We start from the raw sequence: 26,468 nt of genomic DNA on the forward strand, positions 1-26,468 counted from the left end.
TCGCATTTCTGGAAGTGGAAGACTCCTTCATATCCGATAGAGATCTGGATAGCACAGAACATTCTCACAAAACACTGCAGATACGATAGAATGGACCACTTTACAACGACAACCTTTAGAGTAGAGAGGCTGTGAGAATGTTGTGTGCTCCCCGGGTTGGTGTGGGAGACCTGTCCATCTGCCATCTTAGTCTCTGTCTCTGTCTCTACCCCTCTCTTGGTGTTGGGCAGTGGAAGCTGGTGAAGGGAGGATGGGTCATAGTGATGGCTGTAATGGAATAAATGGAACAGAATCAAAGGTGTTTGATACTGTTCCATTTATTTCATTACAGCCATTACATCCAGTCCTCAGATTTAAAGTGACACCAGCCTCCACTGGGTGGTGGCTCTAGTTTCTAGTTCCCTCCGGGCCCTTGATGCTGGTGTCAATGTCCCCCGGTCTGAGGTTGCAGGACGACGGGTCGCAGTAGCCGTTGGGGCCAGCATTACCAGGAGGCCCAGGTACACCAGCCTGGCCAGGAACACCTGGAGGTCCTCTCTCACCGTCACGTCCCTCCTGGCCGTAACCGGGCTTTCCGGGCTCACCTGTGGAGGGAGAAGAGTTAGAGTTAGAGAAGAGTTAGCTAGACCATCTTAGACCAAAGTAGAATGTCCATAACCTCAAAGACTTAAGACTAGAACATTGAAAACCTTAAAGACTCAAGACTAGAACATTCTAGAACCTCTAAGACCAAATGCGAGTTCAATAAGGCTGCTGTTTGTGGCGAACATGTTGCCAGAGTAACAATTTCAGTTGAATGAACATTCCAAAATGTTATGGTGAAACATCAAACGGCTACTTTTCTTTTTTAAGGATTACTGTGACTTTTTAGCAACAATATTCAAACTGAAAATGACTTTAGAAAGTCTACATGGCCACTTGATTCTTTTTAGCAGCAGTTTAGACCCAAAACAGACACTTTTGCTAAGGATAGCAAATGGTCGCGGCAAAACACAAAACAAATGGAATACAATATGTTAGCTAACGTTAGCCAACGTTCGCAAACTATTTCCCTTGTTCAACGCACCTCAAGACTAGAATATCTACAACCTACAAGACCAAGACTAGAACATCTACAACCTCCAAGACCAAGACTAGAACATAAAGAACAAGTAAGCTACTGATGGTTCGCTTCTCCTTGGCGATCGAGGTCAATCTCATTCACCTGGTAGACCGGGAGGTCCTGGCTGGCCCTTGGCCCCTCGCACCGTGGGACCTCGGTCTCCTCTGTCGCCCATTTCACCTGTGCCACACACAGGATGTTGATTGCAAGGGTTATTACAAAACTCCTTTGTGTACATGAGCTGAATTTTGCTTTCATAGTAACATTACACATCCTCTCCCCACCTTTGGGACCTTTGAGTCCCAGGAGTCCTGGAGGTCCTTTGAGGCCAGGCAGTCCTCTTGCTCCAGCCTGCCCAGGGAAGCCACTGTCCCCTGGGGGACCGGCAGGACCAGGGAGCCCTGGCTTACCAGGCAGCCCCGCTGCTCCAGACTCCGGCCTCCTTAAACTGGCAGCCAACTGGGCTAGCTGCTCTGTTGGAACAAGGAGGAAAGGGAATGATGAGCAAACAATTAATCAATCAAATGTATTAAAGGCCCAGTGCAGTCCAAAATGTGATTTTCCTGTGTTTTATATATATTTCCACACTTTGATGTTGGAATAATACTGTGAAATTGTGACAATTATTATAATGCCCTTTTAGTGTAGGAGCTGTTTGAAAAGGCCGTCTGAAATTTCTACCTGTTTTGGTGGGATGGAGTTTTGGCCTGCCTGGTGACATCACCAGGTGGTAAATTAGTTCATAGACCAATAAGAAAGAGAGTTCCAAACCTCTCTGCCAATAACAGCTAGTTTTCAGTTTTACCCTTGCCACTCAGACCACTTCCAGACAGTTCTAGCATAATTCTTGCTTGAGAAATATCTCTTTGCTAAATAGCTATTTATGTTTCTTTTTGACCATTTACATTTACAACAATCACAGTAAGGTACTCAATTGTTTTCCCAGAAATGATTTGATATTGAGATAAAAACGGCTGCATTGGACCTTTAATGAAGGCCTTTTTATAAATGTTATAAAAATGTTATTCCTCTCTTCTAGTCTTACACCTTCAAGTCTGCCTCAGTAAATTGAGCAGACTGCAAATACTTATTGCAAACTTTAAATAGAAAAATCGATATGTATATTTATGGTGCCAAGAGTTCAATACAAAACTCCTAAGGCTTTTGGCTATGGTATTTTACACTTCAAATTCCAGTGTTCAGCCCCCCTGATGACAATTCATCTGTAGAGGCTTTCTCTCTTGTCCCAGACTCTTTGCTTTTCTGCTTTTAGCAAAAGTGCAGGTCCTCTGGAGGTGAAATATATTTTTCAGCACATTGGGTATAAAAAAGTCCTGAGTTTAGGAGGAGAGTAGTGGTAGTGGGAGGAGGGGGGTGGGAGACAGTAAGAGGAGGGCCCAGGGAGAGAGACCAAAAAACAGCCTGCATCTTCTGCATTGCTGGGGTTCAGGAGTCTGTTATCCATCAAACTAACAAAGGTTGAAGCGTATTTATGATGGGTTCTTTTCTGCTCCCCTCTCTTCAAACTCGACTTGAAACCGCCAAGCCAGATAGACTATAAGCCCTCAAACTCAACTCTGGACATCAAAGCCAGTTCCACTGCCTTTTTTTCATTGTTCCCCTCTAATCGGGGACTGATTTAGACCTGGGTCACCAGCTGTGTGCAATTATTTATTAGGTAGGACAGAAAACCAGCAGGCTCCGGACCTCGTAGGGTCAGAGTTGAATACCCCTGATACCCAATGAGGGTGGGGATATTACAGAGTGTTGATGCTTAAAGGTAGAGTGAGATACATTGATTTAAAAGACACAGAAGGAATGAAGCAGACAGTGTGAAAACAACTTCCTTGTGATATTCGCACCTTGCATAACTCTCATGCAGACTTGTCTGATGTGTTGATCGCTTGGTTCTTTACCCTGAAGGATAACATAAAAAAGGTTTATGATGAGAAAACAGCTTTTATACACATAGATTTAGCTTCTCAGATACATTTTGTAAGCCCTAATTGTGTTATGCCGGATACACTGGACAACTGTTGTCGATGGCCTATGGTCCGGGAGGAGGGAAAGGCCTAGAAGTAAGTAAGTATGTATGTAAGAAAGGAGGTAAATAGGTAAGTAAGTATGTAAGTTAGTAGGTAAGTATGTAAGTTAGTAACTGAATTTGTTAGTAAGTATGAAAGTAAATGAGTAAGTAAGCATGTAAATAAGTAGGTAAGTATGTAAGTTAGTAACTGAATTTGTTAGTAAGTATGAAAGTAAATGAGTAAGTAAGCATGTAAATAAGTAGGTAGGTATGTACGTTAGTAACTGAATTTGTTAGTAAGTATGAAAGTAAATGAGTAAGTAAGCATGTAAATAAGTAGGTAGGTATGTAAGTAAGTATGTAGGTGTATAAGTAAGCAAGTTAGTTAGTTAGTAAGCATGTAAGTAAGCATGTATGTAAGCAACTAAGTAAGTTAGTAAGTAAGTATATTAATAAGCAATCAAGTAAGTTAGTAAGCAAGTATGTGAGTATGTGAGTAAGTAAGTATGTGGGTACGTAAGTAATTAAGTTAGTAAGTAAGTTAGTATGTAAGTAAGTAAGTATGTAGGTACTTGTGTGAGTTAGTAAGTAAGTCCATAAGTAAGTATGTTAGTAAGTTAGTATGTAAGTAGATAATTAAGTAAGTAAGTTGTAAGTAAGCAAGTAGGTAAGTATGTAAGTAAGTATGTGAGTACGTAAGTAATTAAGTAAGTATGTAAGTAATTAATTAAGTATATAAGTCATTACGTAAATTAGTAAGTAACTAAGTTATTAAGCAAGTAAGTTCGTAAGTAATTAAGTAAGTTAATAAGTAAGTTAGTAAGTAAGTAGGTAAGTATGTAAGTAAGCAAGTAAGATATTATGTAAGTATGTAAGTAAGTAAGTAAGTAAGTAAGTTCAGGTGTATAGTCTTCAAAGTTTTGCGTGGAGGTGGTTTGGGGGTACCTACCGCTGGTCCCTGTGACCCCCTGATTCCTGGTGAGCCCCTGTTGCCCTGCATGCCACGTGGTCCAGGTGAACCAGCTGGGCCCTCGATGCCAGGCTGCCCTCTGCTACCCTCTGGTCCTCTGTTACCAGGCTCTCCTGGGTTTCCAACCTGGAGACAGAGAGGGGAGAGACCACTGGATCAGAACAACATTACATGGGTGGTACTGAGCACGCTCAATGAAGACTTCTGAGTTTCTACCCAACTTGATTATGTTGCAGAATATGGATTGGCTTTATCTGAAGCAAAGTCCGATATATCTACAGGTTCAATGCTGAAGTTGCAGTAGTGCTGAGCGATTAGTGCTTTTTGAGGTCGGTTCGGTTTCGGTTCAATTGATTTTTTTCTTTACATTAAATGCACTATGCATTATGTGGGTTGAATGCTGTAACAACACTGAATAAAACAATTAATAAAAGTCCCATGATGGTAGTGACTGTCCATTGCTGCTTATCACTTATTAACCATCATTTATTCACATTACTTTACTTTAATAAAATATTAGTTTTATTTGATGACTTTATTATTTCATTCCAAGTCATCTCATCTCTATAGAAAAGCTGCCTATGCTGTCTGACTAAATCACTATTTTAGTAGTTCTTCAAAGTAAATAAGGTAGACTTTTATGACTGCTGAATACCAACTATAAATCACTTAAATCATGTATTTTGAGGCTCGCGAAGCAACTGCTTTCTATTCCACTCAATCGCTCTTCTCTCCGTGTCTGCTCCGCACAGACTGGACAAGTTTAAGCGAGCGCAATGGATTATGGTCATTGTAGTTAATTACCATGTTTTCGGCGCTAAACTATGTAGAATATTGGCCTGTTAGAAACTACAACGCCCTACCACATCGCACAGTTCAGGCTTCATCTGATTTATCTCTACAGAATCTGCACATCGAGCTCACAGAAAAAAAACGATATTTTTTTTAATTCAAATGATTTAACCAACGTCAGTCAATTAGTTGTTTTAAAAACCGAAAAATAACCCAAATGTTGGTTAATCGCTCAGCACTACAACTAACACACTCTATGGGTGTAGATGAACTGTCTCAAAGTTACAGTTGAAGTCGGAAGTTTACATACACCTTAGCCAAATACATTTAAACTCAGTTTTTCACAATTCCTGACATTTAATCCTAGTAAAACTTCCCTGTCTTATGTCAGTTAGGATCACCACTTTATTTTAAGAATGTGAAATGTCAGAATAATAGTAGAGAGAATGATTTATTTCAGCTTTTATTTATTTAATCACATTCCCAGTGGGTCAGAAGTTTACATACACTCAATTAGTATTTGCTAACATTGCCTTTAAATTGTTTAACTTGGGTCAAACGTTTCGGGTAGCCTGCTACAAGCTTCCCACAATAAGTTGGGTGAATTTTGGCCCATTCCTCCTGACAGAGCTGGTGTAACTGAGTCAGGTTTGTAGGCCTCCTTGCTCACACACTGTGCTGCCATCCTGTTAGAAGGTAACAGATTATTTTATTATAGTGGTTAAGAGTGACTTTCATTGTGTTCCATGGTGTTTATCGCCCCCTAGTGGAGCTTTCTGGTACTTAGAAGAATGTACAAAAACCGGAAGTAGAGTAGTCATTCTGCACGCAGACAAGCAGCTAGAAACAACGCTACAGTTCTTTCTGTGCAACTATTTCTTGTCACGCTTCACCCTCGGAAAATATTTGTTTGTAAGTTCAATTCAAGCATATTGCTAGTGATGATAATATTGTTATTGATAGAATGGCTTACTTATCAATGTTAGTTGGTTACATTTACTCACTCAAATTGCATTGACTTTCATGGATGCCGTCAGCTGTATTAGTTTGCTCGTGCGTCATGTAAAAGAAGTGTAAAACATACTATAGTTTGTTACTGTTTCTAGTGTAATATGCTTTGTTATTGTACAGAGGTGTTTGTACATTATTAGAGTAATGAAAGGAGTTGGCTAGTTGTTACTCATAGAGTAATTATCTATTTGGTTTGTCGTCATGTCAGATACATGGTACCTTGGCACGTGCTTTGTATTTATGCAACTTCAACTTGAAATGTATAATGTACAGCTACAGTATGTCAATGTGAATTGGATACTAAAGTATATTATTTTCTGTATTTTGCAGTTTCACAACATAAACGTTTTCAATACATTCTTTCAAGAAAAGTCACGCCTTGGAAGTTTTATTGAAGACTCAGTTGTTAGCTATCTGTCTAGTTTTGCATGGGAATGCAATTCCAGGGCAGAATACACACACTTTTTCAGTTCTGCCAACAAACTTTCTATAGGATTGAGGTCAGGGCGTTGTGATGGCCACTCCAATACCTTGACTTTGTTGTCCTTAAGCCATTTTGCCAATACTTTGGAATTATGCTTGGGGTCATTGTCCATTTGGAAGACCCATTTGCGACCAAGCTTTAACTTCCTGACTGATGTCTTGAGATGTTGCTTCAATATATACACATAATTTTCCTTTCTCATGATGCCATCTATTTTGTGAAGTGCACCAGTCCCTCCTGCAGCAAAGCACCTCCACAGCATGATGCTGCCACCCCCGTGCTTCACGGTTGAGATTATGTTCTTCGGCTTGCAAGCGTCCCCCTTTTTCCTCCAAACATAACGATGGTCATTATGGCCAAACAGTTCTATTTTTGTTTCATCAGACCAGAGGACATTTCTCCAAAAAGTACGATCTTTGTCCCCATGTGAAGTTGCAAACCGTAGTCTGGCTTTTTTATAGCGGTTTTGGAGCAGTGGCTTCTTCCTTGCTGAGCGGCCTTTCAGGTGATGTCGATATAGGACTTGTTCTACAGTGGATATAGATACTTTGTACCTGTTTCCTCCAGCATCTTCACAAGGTCCTTTGCTGTTGTTCTGGGATTGATTTGCACTTTTCGCACCAAAGTACGTTCATCTCTAGGAGACAGAACACGTCTCCTTCCTGAGCTGTATGACGGCTGCGTGGTCCCATGGTGTTTATACTTAAGTACTATTGTTTGTACAGATGAACGTGGTACCTTCAGGCGTTTGGAAATTGCTTCCAAGGATGAACCAGACTTGTGGAGGTCTACATGTTTTTTCTGAGGTCTTGGCTGATTTCTTTTGATTTCCCCATGATGTCAAGCAAAAAGGCACTGAGTTTGAAGGTAGGCCTTGAAATACATCCACAGGTACACCTCCAATTGACTCAAATGATGTAAATTAGCCTATCAGAAGCTTCTAAAGCCATGACATAATTTTCTGGAATTTTCCAAGCTGTTTAAAGGCACAGTGAACTTAGTGTATGTAAACTTCTGACCCACTGGAATTGTGATTATAGTGAATTATAAGTGAAATAATCTGTCTGTAAACAATTGTTGAAAAAAATACTTGTGTCATGCAGAAAGTAGATGTCCTAACCGACATTCAAACGAGTTTTAATGACTCCAACCTAAGTGTATGTAAACTTCAGACTTCAACTGTAGGTATATTCCTCGTTTGAGACATAGAACTGCTTCTAGAAAAGTAGTCAGAACTCACCGCTCCTTTGGGTCCAGCTTCCCCTTGGTCACCCTATTAATCAAATGAGAAAAACCCAGATGATTAGTACAGGTGGAGTTGAAAAAGTGTTGTTTAAAAGGCTCAAATGTGAGGTCAGGTTGTATGCAATGAATCCTTGCTTGAGTGATAACTTACAACATCTCCTTTGTCTCCAGAGGTTCCCTCAGAACCTTGTTCTCCCTACACACACACACACACACACACACAAACAAATATAAATGATTTGGGGTAAACTCACTCTTCTGGATATAAAAATGCCCTGGGTAAGTTAGGAACACACACACACACCCACACAAAAATCCACACACACACAAACAAACACACACCCACACAGACACACACACCACAACTGCTGCTACCAGACTCTTACTATGATTGCTAAATACTGCACAATTTAAACACTTGCCCCCTAATCCCTCCTTCCCTAAAACACATGTAAATATTGGACTATAAATGGTTCCTTCCTGTATTCTACTGATGCTAACATGTTTATTCTATTCTACTGAGACATTTACTTTATGTTCCTATTCTTATCTTTTATTATTGCTTATTGTTGTTGCATTGTCCAGAAGGAATCTGCAAGTAAGCATTTGGTTGGATGGTGTATACCATGTGTCTCCTGTACATACGACTAATGAAACTTGAAAGGGCCCATCCACACTGCTGGTGGATTATCAAATTGACTTTAAGATACAGACAAATATTGTTGAGAGAGATAAACAGACGTTTTCAAACTTGGAATTCTTACCTGTTCCCCTTTAGGTCCTCCCTCGCCAGCTTCTCCCTGAAGTTGAGGAAAAATCAGTTCAGTATTGAAAATCGTTTAACTACAGTACAGTTATACAGTTAAGCAACAGCACTAGTTATACTACTACAGCACAAGTTATACAGTACAGTTAAACAACAGCACTAGTTATACTACTATAGCAAGTTATACAGTACAGTTAAGCAACAGCACTAGTTATACTACTATAGCAAGTTATACAGTACAGTTATACAGTTATACAACAGCATTAGTTATACTACTATAGCAAGTTATACAGTACAGTTAAGCAACAGCACTAGTTATACTACTATAGCAAGTTATACAGTACAGTTAAGCAACAGCACTAGTTATACTACTATAGCAAGTTATACAGTACAGTTAAGCAACAGCACTAGTTATACTACTATAGCAAGTTATACAGTACAGTTAAGCAACAGCACTAGTTATACTACTACAGCAAGTTATACAGTACAGTTAAACAGTTAAACAACAGCACTAGTTATACTACTATAGCAAGTTATACAGTACAGTTAAGCAACAGCACTAGTTATACTACTACAGCAAGTTATACAGTACAGTTAAACAGTTAAACAACAGCACTAGTTATACTACTACAGCACAAGTTATACAGTACAGTTAAGCAACAGCAAGTTATACTACTATCTACCGTTTTTTACAATCACTTTGGCACTAATTTCAGAACATTGACGTCATTTTTCAAAACTCTAGACACACAACTCTCAACCAATGATCAAAATGAACATTTTTCAAAACTCTTAACACTTTTTTCAATTGCTTGGATACAATACACATAAAACTAAGATCATTTGTTCATTTAACAAAAATCACCTGTTCAATATGACACAACTTAACATCAAAGTACTACTATTTCAAAAGGCAATTCACACATTACATTTCAGATGAGTGTCTATTCATTTCATTACAATTATCCAACTATCAATTGATACAACTGCTCAAAATGATAAGTAACTGTTGCATTACTCTTAATGCATAGTTGTATGGAAACAGACAAACAATATTCCATGTTCAGATCATGAAAGTTTCAAGATAACGAGATTCATTGTCACCAATTAGCGTGGAGCATGAACCAATTAGACTACATTATCTATGGATGTAATATTTCATCATCATTCTTTATCAGACACCGTTTCTATGGTCCCATGTACCACCCTTTCAGACTATTTACAGTATTGACAGTACTGCACTGTATGGATGCAGGCCCTTGTAATTGCTTGTCCAATTCTGCCAACTCGTTACTGATGATTGAGTTCACATTGTGGAACGAGTATATAAAGAATTGATTGGGATCCACTTGCAACAACATAGCGATACGTACTGTAACATGGAGCCGGCAGGTGATCCAGGTCACAATAGAGGTCAAGCAGTGGTGGGAGGAAGACGAGGAAGACGTGTTGGTCAAAGGAATGGCAGGGGACAAGCACCCCTTCTGAGAGGTGGTCGTGGGCCTTGTTTGAGAGGTGTGGGGGAACGTGGTAGAGGACAAGGCCACGGACCAAGACAGCAACAGCAAAGAGTGTCCAATGAAATCCGAGCAATAGTTGTAGACCATGTCATATATCATGGCATGACAATGACTGAGGCGGCTACAATGATACAACCAAACCTCAGAAGGTTAACCGTTGTCGCAATAATCAGAACTTTCCGCAATGAGAATCGGTAAGTTGTCAGCATGCACTAAACATTATGCTACTCTCAATTGTCAAATGACTGCATACCAATGTGTATCACAGAGTAGGTGATGTGACCAAGTGTCTTCTTACTGTAATTTTCCCTGTAGAATTGAGACTAGGCCAAATAGGGGAGGCAGAGTCAAAATTCTGACTGACCAACAAGAGCAGGCTGTGGTCGAAATGATATTCGCCTTACAGAAATTTGCCAGCATATCTTGGACAATGAAGACATGTTTAACAATGTGGAATCCATAAGTTTGCCGACTATTGCACGCATGCTGAAAAGGCACCAGGTGTCTTTAAAACAACTATACCATGTGCTTTTTGAAAGAAATGCAGACAGAGTGAAGCAAATGAGGACTGAGTATGTTCAGGTATGTTCCGTTTCAAGATGGCTGTTGTAATAAAATTCCCTAATAATTCTACATTGTAGAGTAATCAGTAAATCTCTTTCCAAAATGTATTTTTAGAGGGTGATGGAGCTGGATGCTGATGACAACCATCACAAATTCATATATTTGGATGAGGCAGGCTTTAACCTGGCCAAGACAAGGAGGAGAGGTCGGAATTTCATTGGCCAGCGGGCAACCATCCAAGTACCTGGACAATGTGGGGCCAACATTACAATGTGTGCGGCTATATCAGAAGATGGTGTGGTGGGACGCAGACCTCGTATTGGATCATATAATGCAGCTCTCCTTGTAACCTTCCTTGATGAGTTCGATCAGGTCTGTAGAGCTGATGGCGTGACCTATGTCATTGTGTGGGATAATGTCAGGTTCCACCATGCTCATATGGTGCAAGCATGGTTTCAGGCCCATGCACAATTTACCACCCTGTATTTACCCCCATACTCTCCTTTCCTTAACCCGATTGAGGAATTATTCTCCACATGGAGATGGAAGGTTTATGATAGGCGCCCTCATGAACAAGTCACTCTTCTCCAGGCCATGGATGACGCATGCAATGACATCACGGCAGACCAGTGTCAGGCCTGGATTCGCCATGCCCGAAGGTTTTTTCCAAGATGTTTGTCTAATGAAAACATCCATTGTGATGTAGATGAGAACCTGTGGCCAAATCCACAAGACAGAGTTGATGAAAATGTAGAAGTACAGTAATCACTCCTATGTTTTGCTTTTTACAGTACAAGCAAGCAAGTTGAGGAACACTGCATTTTATGTTTTACAGTACTGTATTGTTTTTCATCAATATATTTCAGATTTTGTTCAATGATTCCACTGTGTCTGTAGTATTATCTCTACTACTGCAGTACTTTTACAGGGATGTATTTACATGTAGTACCATAATGAAACATGTATCACCTATTTTGTACTACAATATTTAATGATTGTACGAACAATGACACAGTGAAACTATCGGTTGCTTGTGTGTGGGTGATCTAAATTAACGTTTCATTGGTATTTCACAATAAATTAGTTTTTTGAACCAATGATTGTGTAAGTGCAAGATTTCTTTAAAGATATGAATGCACAATGCAATGTTTTGAACATTGGACAGCCTGTGTTACAAGTGATTACCGTTTTGAGTTTTGTGTCTAGAGTTTTGAAAAATTACGTCAAGGTTCTGAAATTAGTGCCAAAGTGATTGTAAAAAACTGTAATACCCGCAGCAAGACTAGTCTTATCAATGCATATTTCAACTTGTAACACTAGAGGGGGCCAAATAGATGTATTTTTCATGATTGTACAGAACCGTGAAAAGTCAAATCAAAACTAGTGGTTTCATGAACATTGGAAATTGTCATAAGAAGTTTGTGGAACCTGAAATGACTAAACACAAGCCACATTGCTGTTCAGTTGAGGATCCTCTCTGTCTTCTTATCAAATATCAAGCATGCAGAAAGTAAACGGTCCGGGGAGCGTAAATCCAGTAAGCAGTAGTTTGAGTATTTGTATAACAGCAGTGTTTGTTTCCCCACCAGACGGCAGGTCTCTACAGAGGGGATAGATACCAGTCAAAATAGAACGTCCTCTTATCTTACCCTCTCTCCCTTCACTCCGGGGAGGCCTGGGGGTCCGGGAACACCAGGAAGACCAAGATCCCCTTTAGATCCCTACAAAACAAAGGTAGAGAGACAACAATGAGGTCAGAGGTCAACACCACACTACTGTATGCCCTGTATGGCTCAGTTGGTTAGCGCATGGAGCTTGCAACGCCAGGTTTGTGGGTTTGATTCCAGGGGCATCCCATACGTAAGATGTATGCACGCATGACTGTAAGAATAAAAGCATCTGCTAAATGGAATACTGTATGTAAATATATAAAACTACAGCAGAAAGTAGTTGGAAACCTAAGATAAGACAGCAGAGTATGGAGCCTTTCTTCCTTCTGTCATTAGGACAACATCCACTGGGTTAATTAACTGTTCATGAGACGGATATATCAGGGTAGTGACTCAAAATGTGCACAAAAGAAAGAGAATTCCTAAAAACCTGGCCGCAATTTTTATTTTGTATGTTTATGTGTGTGTGTCTCTTCATTCTGTGTGCTGGGCACACCTTTGATCGCTGACCGTGTGTGTTTGAGGAATGCCAAAGGAACAGAGGGCTCTTTCAGCCGGCTGGCCCTGGACCCCATTCTCTCCTTACTGTGAAAATAGCCTCTGAGATCCTGAGATCCCATTCAGGCCTATTCTCTAGAGAGTTTCTGTGTAACCACAGCCAGGTCCACACTCTCTGTAACCACAGCCAGGTCCACACTCTCTGTAACCACAGCCAGGTCCACACTCTCTGTAACCACAGCCAGGTCCACACTCTCTGTAACCACAGCCAGGTCCACACTCTCTGTAACCACAGCCAGGTCCACACTCTCTGTAACCACAGCCAGGTCCACACTCTCTGTAACCACAGCCAGGTCCACACTCTCTGTAACCACAGCCAGGTCCACACTCTCTGTAACCACAGCCAGGTCCACACTCTCTGTAACCACAGCCAGGTCCACACTCTCTGTAACCACAGCCAGGTCCACACTCTCTGTAACCACAGCCAGGTCCACACTCTCTGTAACCACAGCCAGGTCCACACTCTCTGTAACCACAGCCAGTTCCACACTCTCTGTAACCACAGCCAGGTCCACACTCTCTGTAACCACAGCCAGGTCCACACTCTCTGTAACCACAGCCAGGTCCACACTCTCTGTAACCACAGCCAGGTCCACACTCTCTGTAACCACAGCCAGTTCCACACTCTCTGTAACCACAGCCAGGTCCACACTCTCTGTAACCACAGCCAGTTCCACACTCTCTGTAACCACAGCCAGGTCCACACTCTCTGTAACCACAGCCAGGTCCACACTCTCTGTAACCACAGCCAGGTCCACACTCTCTGTAACCACAGCCAGGTCCACACTCTCTGTAACCACAGCCAGGTCCACACTCTCTGTAACCACAGCCAGGTCCACACTCTCTGTAACCACAGCCAGGTCCACACTCTCTGTAACCACAGCCAGGTCCACACTCTCTGTAACCACAGCCAGGTCCACACTCTCTGTAACCACAGCCAGTTCCACACTCTCTGTAACCACAGCCAGGTCCACACTCTCTGTAACCACAGCCAGGTCCACACTCTCTGTAACCACAGCCAGGTCCACACTCTCTGTAACCACAGCCAGGTCCACACTCTCTGTAACCACAGCCAGTTCCACACTCTCTGTAACCACAGCCAGGTCCACACTCTCTGTAACCACAGCCAGGTCCACACTCTCTGTAACCACAGCCAGGTCCACACTCTCTGTAACCACAGCCAGTTCCACACTCTCTGTAACCACAGCCAGGTCCACACTCTCTGTAACCACAGCCAGGTCCACACTCTCTGTAACCACAGCCAGGTCCACACTCTCTGTAACCACAGCCAGGTCCACACTCTCTGTAACCACAGCCAGGTCCACACTCTCTGTAACCACAGCCAGGTCCACACTCTCTGTAACCATAGCCAGGTCCACACTCTCTGTAACCACAGCCAGGTCCACACTCTCTGTAACCACAGCCAGGTCCACACTCTCTGTAACCACAGCCAGGTCCACACTCTCTATAACCACAGCCAGGTCCACACTCTCTGTAACCACAGCCAGGTCCACACTCTCTGTAACCACAGCCAGGTCCACACTCTCTGTAACCACAGCCAGGTCCACACTCTCTGTAACCACAGCCAGGTCCACACTCTCTGTAACCACAGCCAGGTCCACACTCTCTGTAACCACAGCCAGGTCCACACTCTCTGTAACCACAGCCAGGTCCACACTCTCTGTAACCACAGCCAGGTCCACACTCTCTGTAACCACAGCCAGGTCCACACTCTCTGTAACCACAGCCAGTTCCACACTCTCTGTAACCACAGCCAGGTCCACACTCTCTGTAACCACAGCCAGTTCCACACTCTCTGTAACCACAGCCAGGTCCACACTCTCTGTAACCACAGCCAGTTCCACACTCTCTGTAACCACAGCCAGGTCCACACTCTCTGTAACCACAGCCAGTTCCACACTCTCTGTAACCACAGCCAGGTCCACACTCTCTGTAACCACAGCCAGGTCCACACTCTCTGTAACCACAGCCAGGTCCACACTCTCTGTAACCACAGCCAGTTCCACACTCTCTGTAACCACAGCCAGGTCCACACTCTCTGTAACCACAGCCAGGTCCACACTCTCTGTAACCACAGCCAGGTCCACACTCTCTGTAACCACAGCCAGGTCCACACTCTCTGTAACCACAGCCAGGTCCACACTCTCTGTAACCACAGCCAGGTCCACACTCTCTGTAACCATAGCCAGGTCCACACTCTCTGTAACCACAGCCAGGTCCACACTCTCTGTAACCACAGCCAGGTCCACACTCTCTGTAACCACAGCCAGGTCCACACTCTCTGTAACCACAGCCAGTTCCACACTCTCTGTAACCACAGCCAGGTCCACACTCTCTGTAACCACAGCCAGTTCCACACTCTCTGTAACCACAGCCAGGTCCACACTCTCTGTAACCACAGCCAGGTCCACACTCTCTGTAACCACAGCCAGGTCCACACTCTCTGTAACCACAGCCAGGTCCACACTCTCTGTAACCACAGCCAGGTCCACACTCTCTGTAACCACAGCCAGGTCCACACTCTCTGTAACCACAGCCAGGTCCACACTCTCTGTAACCACAGCCAGGTCCACACTCTCTGTAACCACAGCCAGGTCCACACTCTCTGTAACCACAGCCAGGTCCACACTCTCTGTAACCACAGCCAGGTCTACACTCCTCTCTCTCTGTCTCTCTCTCTCCCTCTCGCTCACTCGCTCTCTCTGTCTCTTTCTCTCTCTTTCTCTCTTTCTCTTTCTCTCTCTCAATAATCTTGGTGTTCCAGCCTAACATTGTCATCATTGAGTCATTGTTACAAAGTATGTTTCCATTCATCAATCCTCATACTATACCTGGCACAAAGACACACAGCATCACACAGCAACGAGACAGCAACAACAACAACAATAACTCACCCTGGCTCCTGGTTTGCCTGGAGGACCGGCTGGTCCTTGTTCTCCTCTGTCTCCCTAGAGAAGTGTCAAAGGAAATTACAAGAGAGAAGAAGAGAAGGCTTGTTTTATTGGACAATAACGCACGATAAAGGACATTAAAATGGAACCCCAGCGGGCAAAACTGGTTGCAATGACATCATTGACATCAATGACATCACTGCAACCCAATTCCTACCAGTTGTAATATGGTTGTGATGACGTCATAAAAACAGCTTTGCCTGCTTGGAAATATAATAAATGACAGGATACTCACTGGTCCGCCAATTGGTCCAATGGGTCCTAGATCTCCTGCTTTTCCTTGCTCTCCCTACAGAGAGACATCACAATGAACCGTTTGTTACTGTGTAGACAATTTGAAATGTATTTTAAATCAACTTTGATTTGATTTGGACTTACTGTTTTACCAGCAGATCCCATTGTTCCAAGAAGACCTGGCTCTCCAGAGCCACCCTGAAATAGAGCAACATAAACAGAGTTTATGTCATCATCTCTCTTGGACAGATACACGTCCCATAGGATGGTATCGTAGTGTCTGTCAACACACTGAGATGCCACGACTAACGAGGAACTTTGTTCCGGTGTGCAGATTTTTTCATTACTGATTTGGGACATTTGGCCCATAGACTTGGCCGAAACTTGCAGAGAGAGTGGGGTGGAGCTACCGCCCTGCTTCCACTCCTTGTTCTAGTATCTTCTCTAACAGAACTGAGTTCCCTGTGTCAGAGATGAAGTCAGGTCAGGTCAATGTCAGGACAGTGTCAGGACAGTCAGGTCAGAGTCAGGTCAGTGTCAGGACAGTCAGGTCAGGGTCAGGACAGTGTCAGGACAGTCCGATCAGTGTCAGATCAGTGTCAGGACAGTCAGGTCAGTGGCAGGACAGTCAGGTCAGGGTCAGGACAGTCAGGTCAGGTCAGGGTCAGGACAGTCAGGTCAGGGTCAGGACAGTCAGGTCAGTGTCAGGACAGTCAGGTCAGTGTCAGGACAGTCAGGTCAGTGTTAGGACAGTCAGGTCAGGGTCAGGACAGTCAGGGTCAGGACAGTCAGGTCAGGGTCAGGACAGTCAGGTCAGGATCAGGACAGTCAGGTCAGTGTCAGGACAGTCAGGTCAGGGTCAGGACAGTCAGGTCAGGGTCAGGACAGTCAGTGTCAGGACAGTCAGGTCAGAGTCAGATCAGGACAGTCAGGTCAGTGTCAGGACAGTCAGGTCAGGTCAGGGTCAGGTCAGTGTCAGGACAGTCAGTGTCAGGACAGTCAGGTCAGGATCAGGACAGTCAGGTCAGGATCAGGACAGTCAGGTCAGTGTCAGGACAGTCAGGGTCAGGACAGTCAGGTCAGTGTCAGGACAGTCAGGTCAGGTCAGGTCAGGGTCAGGACAGTCAGGTCAGTGTCAGGACAGTCAGGTCAGGGTCAGGACAGTCAGGTCAGTGTCAGGACAGTCAGGTCAGGGTCAGAACAGTCAGGACAGTCAGGTCAGGGTCAGAACAGTCAGGTCAGTGTCAGGTCAGTCAGGTCAGGGTCAGGACAGTCAGGTCAGGGTCAGGTCAGTCAGGACAGTCAGGTCAGGGTCAGGACAGTCAGGTCAGTGTCAGGACAGTCAGGTCAGGGTCAGAACAGTCAGGTCAGTGTCAGGACAGTCAGGTCAGTGTCAGGACAGTCAGGTCAGGGTCAGAACAGTCAGGTCAGTGTCAGGACAGTCAGGTCAGGGTCAGAACAGTCAGGTCAGTGTCAGGTCAGTCAGGTCAGGGTCAGGACAGTCAGGTCAGGGTCAGGTCAGTGTCAGGACAGTCAGGTCAGGGTCAGGACAGTCAGGTCAGGGTCAGGTCAGTGTCAGGACAGTCAGGTCAGGGTCAGGACAGTCAGGTCAGGGTCAGAACAGTCAGGTCAGTGTCAGGTCAGTCAGGTCAGGGTCAGGACAGTCAGGTCAGGGTCAGGTCAGTGTCAGGACAGTCAGGTCAGTGTCAGGACAGTCAGGTCAGGGTCAGGGCAGTCAGGTCAGGGTCAGGACAGTCAGGTCAGGGTCAGGACAGTCAGGTCAGGGTCAGGACAGTCAGGTCAGGTCAGTGTCAGGACAGTCAGGTCAGTGTCAGAACAGTCAGGTCAGGGTCAGAACTGTCAGGTCAGTGTACCCATGCTGCTATCCAGCTGCAGCTCCTCAGTGACACAGATGAGCTCTATTTGTCAGATGGCTTGAGTTTATGGCACAGAGTAATGCCTATTGGCTGTAGATTCATTGATATAAGTGGTGTATTGTAGGTGATTTGTGATGTCATCATGATGCCTACCATAGAATTAGGAATTAGAATACTAATTTAATAAGATCTCTATGACGCCTACCTTCTCGCCACCAGTTCCTTTCGGGCCAGGAGAACCAGGTAATCCCTAGAGAGGCGACACAATATTGTCAAACAAAATCATTCTACAGTAACAAGAATGATCATGTAAATACCTAGAATACATTTGACAGAAACAATCATCCATTTATTATCCATTTCAAAGATGTTGTTGAAAACATGAAAATCTAAAATGTTTGTAAAACAAAATAGCCTACAGAATGGTGGTGGTCAATCAGAAACAATTATCCCATGTTATTATTGTTGTTATTTCACATCAGGATTAGAATACGGGAGGCTGAGGAGTTTTACACAGGCGCAACCAATCAGAACGCCTGTTAGTGTGAGGTCAAAGGTCATACTTACAGGAAGTCCCTGAAGCCCCACCTCCCCGGGAGACCCAGCCTTGCCAATGGTGCCCTGTGGAGAAAGAGAGTTACGTGAGTTAAGATGAAATGCTGACATCACAGTTGTAACCTTAACTTGACTTGACAACTCCTGCTGATTCCTCTGTTCAACCAGTATGAATCCCATTCTATAGTGGACTTTTCAGGATGCCGTGATCTCCATTGCCAACCCAATAGAAATTGCTGCAAAAAAGAATCACTGTAGACGTATGAGAGCACACAGCAAAACTAGAACATTACCTCTGTCAACACAACATTTATGAACAGTTGTAAACGTATAAACATCTTATAGTAGATCATTTCCATACCTTTCCACCTGGCATTCCAGGAATACCTTCACGGCCATCCACACCTGACAAACCCTAGACATGAAAAAAGAACCACAACAATTATTCCATGACAAGTGTTAATGTTCCAAGAAGGTTCTATGGTTCTATGAATGGTTCTATGGCTTAAATGGTTCTAAGAGTCTATGAATACACAACAGACATGATATGCTTACGTTTCCCACCACTAAGACTGATTGTTTATGTTGAGATAAAGCAGTACAGGTACAGTAATACTTACACCCTCTCCCTTGGGCCCAGGAAGACCTGTGATGCCTCTTCCACCTTGAGATCCCTAGATAACAACACAATAGTATAAGGAACCAATCAGGGCATCAGTATAACACCATCACCACCACCCTAGACAGTGACTAAAAACAAGCATCAATTTGGCCATGTGAAACCATGGCAGGTGTATTCTGATACCCACCTCATCACCTTTAGGACCAGACTCGCCCATCACGCCTCTCTGGCCTTGGTCACCCTAAAAAGATACAGCGTAAACATATTGTAAGACAAAACCTTTTTACAGAGATGTTTAATCATTTTGTTAATTGAGAACAATACATAATGACACGTAAACAGTGTTGTATTTCTGAAAAACAAACCTTTCCAGAGATCTAACATTAGTGAAATCATAATGAACAGGAGAAGGGGATTATGGGAGAATACTTACAGTGGCTCCTGCAACACCCTGGGGACCTGGATCTCCATCATGTCCTCGTGCTCCCTGTCACAACACAAGAGGTATATTAGCATTACGCTGACAGAAAGGATGGAAACACAACGCAAATAACATGTTTCAGCGAGCCAGGATTGAAATATAATTAACTTCAATGCGTGACTCTTACCAGTTCACCTTTGAGCCCCATCATTCCAGTGGAGCCTCTGATTCCCTGAGGACCCTGGAATCACACAACAGCAGAAAGACAAACTATCACTAACTGTCACTGTAGACAATCTGTTATATTCTCACTATAGACAATCTGTTATATTATCACTATAGACAATCTGTTATCTTCTCACTATAGACAATCTGTTATCTTCTCACTATAGACAATCTGTTATATTCTCACTAGACAATCTGTTATATTATCACTATAGACAATCTGTTATCTTCTCACTATAGACAATCTGTTATCTTCTCACTATAGACAATCTGTTATATTCTCACTATAGACAATCTGTTATATTATCACTTTAGACAATCTGTTATATTATCACTATAGACAATCTGTTATATTCTCACTATAGACAATCTGTTATATTATCACTATAGACAATCTGTTATCTTCTCACTATAGACAATCTGTTATATTTTCACTATAGACAATCTGTTATATTATCACTATAGACAATCTGTTATCTTCTCACTATAGACAATCTGTTATATTCTCACTATAGACAATCTGTTATCTTCTCACTATAGACAATCTGTTATATTATCACTATAGACAATCTGTTATATTATCACTATAGACAATCTGTTATCTTCTCACTATAGACAATCTGTTATCTTCTCACTATAGACAATCTGTTATATTATCACTATAGACAATCTGTTATCTTCTCACTATAGACAATCTGTTATCTTCTCACTATAGACAATATGTTATATTATCACTATAGACAATCTGTTATCTTCTCACTATAGACTATCTGTTATATTATCACTATAGACAATATGTTATATTATCACTATAGACAATATGTTATATTATCACTATAGACAACCTGTTATCTTCTCACTATAGACAATCTGTTATATTATCACTATAGACAATCTGTTATCTTCTCACTATAGACAATCTGTTATATTATCACTATAGACAATCTGTTATCTTCTCACTATAGACAATCTGTTATCTTCTCACTATAGACAATCTGTTATATTATCACTATAGACAATCTGTTATCTTCTCACTATAGACACTCTGTTATATTATCACTATAGACAATCTGTTATATTACCACTATAGACAATCTGTTATATTTTCACTATAGATAATCTGTTATATTCTCACTATAGACAATTTGTTATATTATCACTATAGACAATCTGTTATATTCTCACTATAGACAATCTGTTATATTCTCACTATAGACAATCTGTTATATTCTCACTATAGACAATCTGTTATCTTCTCACTATAGACAATCTGTTATATTATCACTATAGACAATCTGTTATATTATCACTATAGACAATCTGTTATCTTCTCACTATAGACAATCTGTTATCTTCTCACTATAGACAATCTGTTATATTCTCACTATAGACAATCTGTTATCTTCTCACTATAGACAATCTGTTATCTTCTCACTATAGACAATCTGTTATATTATCACTATAGACAATCTGTTATCTTCTCACTATAGACAATCTGTTATCTTCTCACTATAGACAATCTGTTATCTTCTCACTATAGACAATCTGTTATATTATCACTATAGACAATCTGTTATATTATAACTATAGACAATCTGTTATATTCTCACTATAGACAATCTGTTATATTATCACTATAGACAATCTGTTATATTATCACTATAGACAATCTGTTATATTATCACTATAGACAATCTGTTATATTCTCACTATAGACAATCTGTTATATTATCACTATAGACAATCTGTTATATTATCACTATAGACAATCTGTTATATTCTCACTATAGACAATCTGTTATATTATCACTATAGACAATCTGTTATATTATCACTATAGACAATCTGTTATATTATCACTATAGATAATCTGTTATATTCTCACTATAGACAATCTGTTATATTATCACTATAGACAATCTGTTATATTATCACTATAGACAATCTGTTATCTTCTCACTATAGACAATCTGTTATATTCTCACTATAGACAATCTGTTATCTTCTCACTATAGACAATCTGTTATATTATCACTATAGACAATCTGTTATCTTCTCACTATAGACAATCTGTTATCTTCTCACTATAGACAATCTGTTATATTCTCACTATAGACAATCTGTTAAATTATCACTATAGACAATCTGTTATATTGTCACTATAGACAATCTGTTATCTTCTCACTATAGACAATCTGTTAAATTATCACTATAGACAATCTTGTATATTATCACTATAGACAATCTGTTATATTATCACTATAGACAATCTGTTAAATTATCACTATAGACAATCTGTTATCTTCTCACTATAGACAATCTGTTATCTTCTCACTATAGACAATCTGTTATATTATCACTATAGACAATCTGTTATATTATCACTATAGACAATCTGTTATATTATCACTATAGACAATCTGTTATATTATCACTATAGACAATCTGTTATATTTTCACTATAGACAATCTGTTATATTCTCACTATAGACAATCTGTTATATTCTCACTATAGACAATCTGTTATATTCTCACTAGACAATCTGTTATATTATCACTATAGACAATCTGTTATATTATCACTATAGACAATCTGTTATATTATCACTATAGACAATCTGTTATATTATCACTATAGACAATCTGTTATCTTCTCACTATAGACAACCTGTTATCTTCTCACTATAGACAACCTGTTATCTTCTCACTATAGACAATCTGTTATATTATCACTATAGACAATCTGTTATATTATCACTGTAGACAATGTGTTATATTATCTGTTAAAATAAAGGGATGTTAATGAACGAATCAAACCTTTGGGCCCTGGGATCCGAGGACCCCTGTGGTTCCCTGGTCACCTTCTTCACCCTAGAGAGAGAAGTAACATGAAGACATCAGGAAGATGAACAACACCGTATGACAGAGACATGAAAACATTAGTAGGTATAGGAGGATAGAAAGATGGATTTCAAATGGAAGCTGTTTCAAAACAACATTAATGGCCGCAATAAAACTCACATGGACTTTAAATCAATGTTGCTATAGCTTCATTTACTCAGAGATTCATGACACACTTTTCAATGAAATCGACTCTACCGCTGATCACACTGCCAATGTGCCACTGCCCAAAATTTTTTTGTGAGTTCAATCAGCTGTCAGAGACAACACCCTTTGACTTGTGAGGGAAAAGCATCCATGTACTACACCAGACACCCTTCAATAGAGCCAATAAGCATGGCTGAATTATGTACAGGGAGAAAGTCATTTACAGTCGATGGATACATGAAGTTTGACTCTAGACAGACAGTGAATGGTGTTATAGGCCACTAGGTGATGAAGTGACTTGGGCATAGAGCTGAACTTATTCCCATGTATATGGATGTATGGAAGCATTACAGGGCTGAATGTGGATGTGTTAGCATGGCATTCCATATCAGCCATAACCCCTGCATGACTAACATGGTCTGCGTCCCAAACGGCACCTTATTCGCAGAGGGCTGGGGTCATAAGTAGAGCACTATCAGGCAACATATCATCTCAGACCCTGGCTGGATGGATCTCAGACCCTGGCTGGATGGATCTCAGACCCTGGCTGGATGGATCTCAGACCCTGACTGGATGGATCTCAGACCCTGACTGGATGGATCTCAGACCCTGGCTGGATGGATCTCAGACCCTGGCTGGATGGATCTCAGACCCTGACTGGATGGATCTCAGACCCTGACTGGATGGATCTCAGACCCTGGCTGGATAGATCTCAGACCCTGGCTGGATGGATCTCAGACCCTGACTGGATGGATCTCAGACCCTGACTGGATGGATCTCAGACCCTGGCTGGATGGATCTCAGACCCTGGCTGGATGGATCTCAGACCCTGACTGGATGGATCTCAGACCCTGACTGGATGGATCTCAGACCCTGACTGGATTGATCTCAGACCCTGACTAGATGGATCTCAGACTCTGGCTGGATGGATCTCAGACCCTGATTGGATGGATACTGACAGCTGAGAAGTAGCAGAGAGAGTATTTCTTAATAGTATTTCATAATGTCTGATCTGAATATCAGTCAAGATGTAAAGCTGATCTCATGAAGCATCACATGAAGAGATGAGACCACTGCAGCGACAAAGCTTCAAGCTCATTCTATGTCATGGAAACATCTAGGTCTGGATTTCCAGAAACAGACTAAGCCTAGTTCTCTGGACATTTGAATGTAGTGTAGGCTTTTGTTCAGTTCTCTGAAAGTGTATAAAATGTAACCCCTTACCTTGTGTCCTTGTTTCCCAGGCTCTCCTCCTTCCCCCTTTACTCCTTTGTGACCCTAGAAAACAGAGGACCGTGAAGCTTAAACATCCTCCCCAATCTCTATCACATATCACTGTTAGACTATCATTATACTAACTGTGAAGACAATAGAATAGATTTAAACCAATGACTTCTGTGAGGCCATGGTTGAACCAGCGATGGTTACCATTAACACAATAAATTATGACTTATGAGACCAAGTTATCAATACACCACTGGCTACGTTCCAATGGCCGTACTAGCATACCACTGAGGACGTTTATCCATGACATAACTTCATATGGTACGCTGTCCTTGACCCCTGACCCTTGACTCACCTTCATGCCAGGGAGGCCGGGATGACCAGGTGTCCCAGGTGGACAGGCACCAGGGCACTAAACAGCAGCAGGATAAATCAACAAGGTCAGAGAATCACTCATACGTGTAATGCCAGGCACTAAGTTGTATTGAAGGAACAAAGTCTTACCAGCTCGGCACTCAAATCCTGCATCCCTGCTGCACCCTGAATAACACATCATTTTGAGAATTGTTAATCAGTTGATTAGGAAGAGTAGATGCCAGTTCAACATGTCACACTAACAGCTCACAACATTCTCTGGATGTGCTGGTCAACGTATCATCAACTGGGGACGTAACACGGTGACACTACTCACTCTAGGCCCTGCTGATCCACCAGGTCCTGTTGGTCCTCTCACTCCCATTGCGCCCTGTGGTAACGGACATAGAAAACAGATCAAACAAACAGGTATGGTCCATTTCATTCACCTTTTGACTGACCTTCCTGAGGGAGGAGGTACTGTACATCACAGGAGGTTGGTGGCACCTTAATTGGGTCATGACTGGAGCAGAATCAGTGGAATGGTATCAAACACATGGTTTCCATGGTTTCCTGGTGTTTGATGCCATTCCATTCGCTCCGTTCCGGCCGTTATTATGAGCTGTCCTCCCCTCAGCAGCCCCCTGTGGAGTACATCCAGTCAGACGTATTTGGCCATAAGACTCCAGCTCCCAAACTATCTACATGCAGTGCTTGAAGTGGACTGAAATAGGAGCTGGTACTCATTTTAGGGTCCAGTACTGTTTATATTCAGGTGCTGGAACTCAAGCAGTAAAAAGTACCAAGGTGCAGATACTCAGCACCGGTGTGTTCCGGCCCAATTCAAGCACTGTCCACATAGAGAATCACCATGTCCTGACTGAGGATCTATATGTCCTGCGGCTTGTTAGGTAATGAGGATCGTTAGGTCATGAGGATCATTCAGTTATGAGGACCGTTAGGTGATGAGGATCGTTAGGTGATGAGGATCGTTAGGTGATGAGGATCGTTAGGTGATGAGGATCGCTAGGTCATGAGGATCGTTAGGTGATGAGGATCGTTAGGTGATGAGGATCGCTAGGTCATGAGGATCGTTAGGTGATGAGGATCGTTAGGTGATGAGGATCGTTAGGTGATGAGGATCGCTAGGTCATGAGGATCATTAGGTGATGAGGGTCAGTCACTGATACTCACAGGGGATCCACCTTTGCCCAATTGACCCGGAAGGCCTCCTGGCCCTGGGGGTCCCTGTCCAGAGAAACAAGTAATTCAGTGAAAATTATGACCTGTACTAATTTATCATTCATACAGTTTTGAAAGGTTTTCAACACCACACAGCTGCCTTCCGAACGCATCAAGGTATCTTACCATGGTTCATGTGAACGTTAACAGACATTTTACTAGATACTGTACTGTAAAGGTCTATACATGTGTGAATGTGTAATTAATAAGACTGTAAAATACTTACAGGGGGTCCATCGTCTCCAACGCCCTATGGAGAAAAACAGAAACACCAGAAGAGCCAGTGACATAAAGTACTATAGCATCTTTATAGGCTCTATAAAGGCTTTTATGAAGGCTTCATCAATAAGCCTTAGAAGCTATGTTTCATGTGAAGTGGGAAAGCAGAATGTTCTATGGCTCTGAGTCTTCAGTATGGACTGATTCCACTAATGAATGAGTGGTTCATAGAGAATAATGTAACTCACAGCTAATCCACGAGGTCCTGGTTTCCCGGGTTCACCCTGAAAACAAAGTAACATAGCATGTCAGTTAGAAAACACAGTGAACATGAGTCAACTATAAAGAGAATGTCTAATATGTACTGTGAGCTAATCATCCCCCATCCAGCACCCAAAGCAAACTATGCATATAGAAGACATAAAAGTATTTTTCTCCATAAAGACATGTTTTTAGCTCATCATGTACACACAAACAGAATTCAGTATCCTTTCCTATTTCCACCAGGACCACATAGGCATACTAAAAATGTAAGTTGCTTTGGATAAAAGCCTCTGCTGCATATATTCTCACACGACTTGTATTCTTATACTGTAATTATCTAGCCACATTTCTAAATCCTTAGACATTGTCAAACACACACCAAACACACACCAAACACACACCAAACACAAACCAACAAAAGTCTGCATCTTTTGTTTTCCTGTGCTGTAATAGTCTCCCCAATGTATTTTTCCTTCTAAGACAAATGAAGCTATCTGAGTAAA

At 42.0% G+C, this 26,468-nt stretch overlaps 1 protein-coding gene across 1 annotated transcript in view; it reads right to left on the bottom strand.

The window, feature by feature from the left end:
* Positions 1-387: 387 nt before the first annotated feature.
* The window catches only part of LOC311118744 (uncharacterized protein), a gene marked incomplete at both ends in the record, with an annotated part of 37,941 nt that continues 11,860 nt past the window's right edge, over positions 388-26,468 (bottom strand). The window contains 27 exons of the mRNA XM_084157665.1: positions 388-584; positions 1,205-1,282; positions 1,387-1,575; positions 2,965-3,019; positions 4,078-4,224; positions 7,626-7,658; positions 7,782-7,826; positions 8,395-8,430; positions 12,130-12,201; positions 15,624-15,677; positions 15,916-15,969; positions 16,059-16,112; positions 17,997-18,041; positions 18,359-18,412; positions 18,708-18,761; positions 18,967-19,020; positions 19,156-19,209; positions 19,402-19,455; positions 19,577-19,630; positions 22,432-22,485; positions 23,887-23,940; positions 24,242-24,298; positions 24,391-24,426; positions 24,578-24,631; positions 25,435-25,488; positions 25,709-25,732; positions 25,950-25,985. Coding sequence (XP_084013791.1) covers positions 388-584; positions 1,205-1,282; positions 1,387-1,575; positions 2,965-3,019; positions 4,078-4,224; positions 7,626-7,658; positions 7,782-7,826; positions 8,395-8,430; positions 12,130-12,201; positions 15,624-15,677; positions 15,916-15,969; positions 16,059-16,112; positions 17,997-18,041; positions 18,359-18,412; positions 18,708-18,761; positions 18,967-19,020; positions 19,156-19,209; positions 19,402-19,455; positions 19,577-19,630; positions 22,432-22,485; positions 23,887-23,940; positions 24,242-24,298; positions 24,391-24,426; positions 24,578-24,631; positions 25,435-25,488; positions 25,709-25,732; positions 25,950-25,985 — 1,752 coding nt within the window. The remainder of the gene's footprint in view (positions 585-1,204; positions 1,283-1,386; positions 1,576-2,964; positions 3,020-4,077; positions 4,225-7,625; positions 7,659-7,781; positions 7,827-8,394; positions 8,431-12,129; positions 12,202-15,623; positions 15,678-15,915; positions 15,970-16,058; positions 16,113-17,996; positions 18,042-18,358; positions 18,413-18,707; positions 18,762-18,966; positions 19,021-19,155; positions 19,210-19,401; positions 19,456-19,576; positions 19,631-22,431; positions 22,486-23,886; positions 23,941-24,241; positions 24,299-24,390; positions 24,427-24,577; positions 24,632-25,434; positions 25,489-25,708; positions 25,733-25,949; positions 25,986-26,468) is intronic.

The sequence above is a fragment of the Coregonus lavaretus genome (genome assembly GCF_964263955.1).
Source record: "Coregonus lavaretus genome assembly, chromosome: 1".
NCBI classification, from domain to species: Eukaryota; Metazoa; Chordata; class Actinopteri; order Salmoniformes; family Salmonidae; genus Coregonus; species Coregonus lavaretus.